We start from the raw sequence: 6,627 nt of genomic DNA on the forward strand, positions 1-6,627 counted from the left end.
CCTGAGCGACGAGGATGGCGTCGCGAGTGATTTCACGGGTGTGCTTTACGGCGGCGTTGTCACGACGCGAGGAGCACCGAACGGTCATGCGGAGGCAGCGTTGAGTTCCAACTGCAATTCTTGCAGAGGTTGATTCTGTCGTGCTTCTTCGATTGTGGCCGAGCCACCACTACTGTCTGTGGTGGTCTTCCCCTGGGAGTGCAAAGATGAGATTAGAACAGAACAGTGGGACACGGTGGTTGTCGAGAATGCGCATGGAGAGGGGAGTAGAGTGTGTTAGGGTAAGCGAGGGAGTGGAGAGGGAGGGGGATGGGGCAAGGAGAGGAGAGGCAGCGTAGGTGGTGGTAGAAGAGGGAGTCAGGGGGTAGGTGGTGGTTGGGGTTGGAGGTGGTTGAGGAAGGATTAGGGCTCATAAATGTGAAAAATTGGGGGTTTAGGTGAAATGACTTCGTTTTGGGGTAGGATGACTAATATGTCCTGTTTTAAAAAGCTACACGTTTTAGTGTGAAATAATTAATATGTTCTGTTTTAAAAAGTTACATACCCCGTGTGCTTCTGTAACGGCCAAGTCAGCGCCACAGGAGTCACGTCAGCGTTTTCCGTTGAGTCCAACAGAATCACTTCAGCAAAAAAATAAATTTGTCCGCATTTTAAAAAGGTCAGAAATATAAATATATTTTTCAATCTTTGACGATGAAAATATCCAAAAAAAAAAATAAAAAATTTATTTGTCCTTTACTCAAATATTAAAAATATGATACCACCCCGGTTTACAATGTTAATTAGTTGTTATTTGTTTAATTTTTCAATACAAATAGTATAAGACTCAATATTCTGCAAACTACACATGACATCAATGATATATACAAGTATAAATAAAGAGAAGAGACTATGTGTCTCTATTAAATTTGTTATAAAGAAATTATAAATTAAACCTAATTATATGGAAAAGCAGGACAGCCCAACAAATAATGGGGATAAAACCAATCACAATAAAGAAATGAAACCCAAAGTTATGATTTGATTTTCGTTTTTAGTACGACCATAATTGTTACCAGTAAGTCCTCGACCTTTTATGACAAGACCAATTAATTTTAGACCTTGTTTTTTTTTTTCAAAAAATGTTACTTTTAGAGGAAAAAATAGGGTTAAAAATCTTAAAATAAACATTTTTTAATGAGTTGATCGAATCTTCATGTCGGATCAAAAGAAAAATTTTAAAAATATATTTTTATTAAAATTTAAAAATAAAATAATGAGTCGTTGATTTAGTCTGTATACTGTTTAATCTATTATTTTTTTGGATTAATCGAATAAAACTATTTTAATATGAGATAAGATTAAAAAACAACAATAAATGTACAGTATCATTTTTGTTGAATCATTTTAATATAGAAAAATATTAGATGGTGAATACTTTTGATTTTACTTTACATTTAAATTAATATTATTTATTTATTTATTTATTTTTTATATTGAAAGTGTTTGTCCAGTAATATTTAAGATTTTTTATTTAAATAAATAAAATAAATATAATAATTATCAAAATAAATAATTTAAAAAGTATTTATCGATTTGCATTTTTAAGTCATATATCGTTTACAATAAATGAGATGACAATTCATGGGTGCCAGCAACCTATACGCCACCTTTTTAATTTTTCTCGCTTATGTACCATTGAGCTTGTTCAATATTAAACTTTTTAAATTCGACAATGTCTCCACACACTAAGTGTAAATCAATATCAGATCCTCACACTCAAATGTCACACATTGTCGTTATTTCTCATACGACAATTAGGATAAACAAGCACAACTATGTATGGATTATTACTGGCCATTGATGTCTTGTATTCTAAAGAAATATGAGTCACAAAAAGATAGGAAAAACTTATAAAAAATACTAAAAGTTACACATCCTTTATACACATGTATCTCGTTTAATTGTAAACGAGATATGACTTGAAAATACAAATTAGTAAATATTTTTTAAGTTATTTATTTTGGTAATTATTATATTTATTTTATTTATTTAAATAAAAAATCCTAATATTTAGCCATGATTAAAGAAAAAATTAGGAGATATATAAGTATTTATAAAAATATTTGAAAATTTTTCGTAATTAAAATATTGATATAAATTTAAAAATATAGTAAAGAGAAAAGAGTAAATAATGGTTTTATAGTAATTGATTGGTAGAAAATAGATGCATCCGGGGCCGGCAATGCCTATGCCCTTTGTTTGTCTCATCCACCTTCTCCTTTTCTATATTATACATACCATTCTTCTTCCTTTCTCACCTCTCTCTCTCTCTCTCTTAACTAGCTTCCATGGAAGAAGAGGATACGGATCCATCGCCCCCGGGAACTGCTGGCAGATCGTATGAGTGTGTGTTCTGCAAGAGAGGCTTCACAACTGCACAAGCCTTAGGTGGACACATGAACATTCACAGAAAGGACAAGGCCAATAACAGAACCAAACCTACTACTACTTTTCTTATTCCTTCTTCAACTCAACTTCATCATTCCGATCATCATCTCGGCTTCTATTACTTTTCATCATCAACTTCCACACGGAATAATAACAACAACAACAACAATATCTATGAGGTTCATTCTGATTGTTCTTCTTCCAATCAAGGTTATTTTCCTCCACCCAAGGAGAGAAACTTGACTTTTTGCAATAATAATAATAATCCATCATCATCATGTGTTGCTCAAGTTAAAGACAAGGTACAAGATAACAGTGATGAAGGTGGCGGCCTTGATTTAGAGCTCAGACTTGGTCATCATCATCCTTAATTAATTAATAACTAGCATGCATGTTATAAAGCCAAATTTTGATTAGCCTACATATATTATTGTTATGTCATACATAGCTCGAAGCTTCTTCAATGGAGAAATAATGATGGCTTAACTGCTCTGGATCCATCCATTTTCTGATGATGAGAAATAAGGCAGGTACTCCTGAACTTACCTTTTTATCCACAAAAATTGTGTAGCCACATCATATTCTAGGGTTTCTATGCTTATATATACCAGAAGCTCCTAATTCATATATATATTATGTGAATTAATTAATTATTGTAATTTTTTTCTAAATAAATCTATATATTACATATGCATATACTTCCAAGAAGTGTGTCAATAGAATATGAAGGTCCTGTATGTATATATGTCGTTTAATTTGATTTAATTTCTCAATTGCTATACCTGCTTTACATTGCTTTAAGGTAATTATACAAAATGATAACGTAACTGCTCCGGGGGATAAGCATGATTAATTATTGTTGTAGTTGCAATTATGCAATATACACAATTCGATCAGTAATGTTGTTTCCATGGATTGATGTAAAAATAATAATGGTAATTGTAATTTCATGAATACGATTGCATATCAGGTTGCATGTGAAGTTAATTTTCTTAGTTACGTGCTACAGAAGCATTAAACAAAATGATTTGTCTTCATTAGCATTTTACCTACTTTTCTCGTATACACTGGTGTAAATTTACGGCAAAATGTACGTGTAATAAGTAATCTTTGTTGTTTTATGACATGATTAAACATCTCTTTCAAGGTGGAGGTTGTTGAATCTTGAGTACAGATGCATATAAAAAAATATCCTAATACACTCTTTTATATATTAAGAGTAGAATATGCAGCTTTTTAGGCTCCTGCCTCATTCTAAATTTAATTTTTATATAATAAAAAGATGATAAATACAAGATCAAGCTCTATATAGATCAACTTTCTCGAAAGCTTAATTAATAAAATGAATAAATTAAAGAGTATACATAGTTGTATATTCTTTCAGTATTCTTATCTCTAGAAAAACATTTTTGCTTGTGCTTTTTCTTTAAGGTGTACGGGTAATAAGGTGATAGAGTTCGGTACAATAATCAAATTAAAATATCTTGAATGCTTGGTGGATATGCATGAAAGGTAGTAGATAAATGATAGTATATGAATTCTACTTAATGGGTTTATTCGTCACCAATAATAAGATTAACAAAAATGAGTTTAATTTTTAGAAAAATTACAGTAACAACGTTTTTTTAATGACATAAACTATAGGTTAAAAAACGAAACTTACTTTTAATTTTAAAAAATAAATTTCAAATTAATTAAGCTTAATCATAATATTAAATTTTTTTATTTTTTTCGCAACCGCTCTCTCGCAATTCTGTGCCACCATCGCTGCTGTATCGTGACCCAATTCTCCTCGTCGCTGCTGTTTCGTTACTTATTTTTTATCAACTAAGTCAGATGTTTATTTTATAATGTAAGTGGATGATTCTTTTCATTCTAAAGTGGATGTTTATTTATGTATACCATTAGTATTTTACTTGATTTGCTTGATTTTACATATACATACTCCATAGGATGTTTATTTTATTATGTATACAGATGGTTATTTTCATTAAGATATAGATGTTTATTTGAATCATACCACTTGGGTCAACAAAGATGATCGAGGACGAAGTAGAGACGCGTCGCATCGTCGCTGTGTGGCCGTACAACGGGCGGCCTTCTTCTTCGGCAGGAATGCGTTTCGCAGGAGGGCAGTAGGGTGGTACGGCTTAGTGCGACGCAGTGGGGCAATGGGCGGCTTTCTCACTCATCGAGAACGCACGGCTGTTATGAACAGAGGCACGGTGCCGCTATGAGAGCAGGAGTGGAGGTAGCGACGACACTTCGCGGGCTTCAGGGGAGATGAAGATGCGATTGTGCGGCGTGGAGGAAAGGCAGCAGTCTCTGGGCAAGGTGGCAACAACAGCGCACCGCAATTTCTTGACCAGCGACGGTGGATGACGTTTCAGAGGAGGTAGCGGTGGGAGGCTGCAGTGAAAATAGGTAATGAAAAAAGCGAATTGGGATGTTTTTTTCATAGTTATTTGGTTTGGGAGTAACGTATATTATTTACGTTGTTTATACTTTTCGTTGTCTATTTAGTAGAATTGTAATTTTTATGCATTGACAGTGTAAAATATTTTACATAATCGTATAATTATAACTGTTTTTTTATAGTTATTCAGTAAAAAATAATTATTTTTATTAATATAATATTACGTGATTAAATACACGTGTAAAACGATTTTATACTCACAGTATATCAAAATTAAATTCTAACCAAATATGTTAAAAGTTATCACACTAAATTTTAACATAGATAAAGTTCTTTAGTAGTGAATACATCTAACTATCCAAGTAATAAGTATAAAATGTTGCTAGGCTTGTGTTAGGTTTTATTTTTTAATTTTTTTTGGTAAAACACTTATATAAACCAAATCCAACCAAACTATTGTTAATATTATATGAATCATCCGAATCAAATAATATTACATAGATGTCTCTAATCATATTTTTATATAAATCGAATTAAACTAATTCGAATTACACAATATAGTAGTAAATCGAAACACATGGGTTCAAATTACATGAGAACATAATTTTAAGTATAAATCAAATTGGTTAAATTCAAATTATACATTAGAACTTTGATTCGATTTATTCTTCTTAACAAATTATTGACATTTACTACTTTTAAAGATTAGGAGTCTGAATAAAGTTTAAAGATGATTAGGGTGTGACATATCCCACAAGCAAATACTTAGAGGTCGAAAAGAATATTTATTTATTTATTATTATTATTATTATTATTATTATTATTTTGTCAAATTACATTAAGAAACGCTCGAACTCCAGACCTCTCATTCGAGAAAAGAGGCATGTTTGGATTATAGCTCATTTTGTGATTTTGGTCGCTGCCTAAGCCTTTTTTACCTCCCGATCTTTCTTTCACTGTTTCTGAATCCCTTTCTCTTTTCTCTCTGTTTATTCTTCTTTTCAAAGACAAAAAAATTGTAGGTGTATCAGATATGGGTCAGTTTGGCTAAATTTCTTAAATAAGTTCTTTTAAAAAAGGAGTTTAAAATATAAGGACTTTTATTAATAATAACTTTTAAATAAGTTATTTTGAGTTTGGATAGTTATTATAAAAGTCCTTATTTTAAAGTTGTGCATTAAATAAGAGTGATAAAATAGCTTTTGAAAATAGGAGAAGTCACATTTTTTAACTTTTTCAAAAGCTCTTAAATAACTTTTTGAAAAGTTAAAAGTTTATCTAAAAAATTGTACCAAACACATTAATGTAACTTTCTATAAGTCAAAAGTTGAAAAAAAGTAACTTTTTGGTGTTTCCCAAACGGACCCATAGTATTTTTGGTTTGGATTGAAGATTGTCTTTTTGCCTAAAATGGTATTGGAAGAATAAGTTTGATGGTGATTTGATATATATGGTAAAAAAAATGATTACAATAAAAACAAAAAGGACTTTTCACTTTTCTTTTTCTTTGCATCTAATATCTATATGTCAAAAAAGAGCTGAAGACAATTTTGTTTGTTTCTGATTCAAATTGTGTCTTTTTTATTCCAACTCTCCAAATTTTTGTCACGGAACGAAACTCAAATGGAGTCTTAGGATTCATTGCCTCAACAAAAACTATCATCAATTTCAAACGGCTTACCGGGGTAGAACAATGCCAATTATTGGAAATTTGGAATAACGCCCAACTTAATTACCCGCTGCTTCCAAGTCCAAAAAAAAAAAAAAAAATTACCCGCTGC

General features: G+C 31.4%; 1 protein-coding gene across 1 annotated transcript; it reads left to right on the forward strand.

The window, feature by feature from the left end:
* Positions 1 to 2,320: 2,320 nt before the first annotated feature.
* On the forward strand, positions 2,321 to 3,593 carry LOC130936373 (zinc finger protein 11-like). Its single transcript, XM_057866438.1, has one exon. The coding sequence runs from the start codon at positions 2,331 to 2,333 to the stop codon at positions 2,799 to 2,801; it is 471 nt and encodes a 156-aa protein (XP_057722421.1). The 5' UTR covers positions 2,321 to 2,330; the 3' UTR covers positions 2,802 to 3,593.
* The last annotated feature ends 3,034 nt before the right edge of the window (positions 3,594 to 6,627 follow it).

The sequence above is a fragment of the Arachis stenosperma genome, chromosome 6 (assembly GCF_014773155.1).
Source record: "Arachis stenosperma cultivar V10309 chromosome 6, arast.V10309.gnm1.PFL2, whole genome shotgun sequence".
NCBI lineage: Eukaryota > Viridiplantae > Streptophyta > Magnoliopsida > Fabales > Fabaceae > Arachis > Arachis stenosperma.

What these genes read in the sequence shown, in the direction of transcription:
- LOC130936373 (XM_057866438.1), top strand. Translation starts at nt 2,331, where the DNA reads ATGGAAGAAGAGGATACGGATCCATCGCCCCCGGGAACTGCTGGCAGA.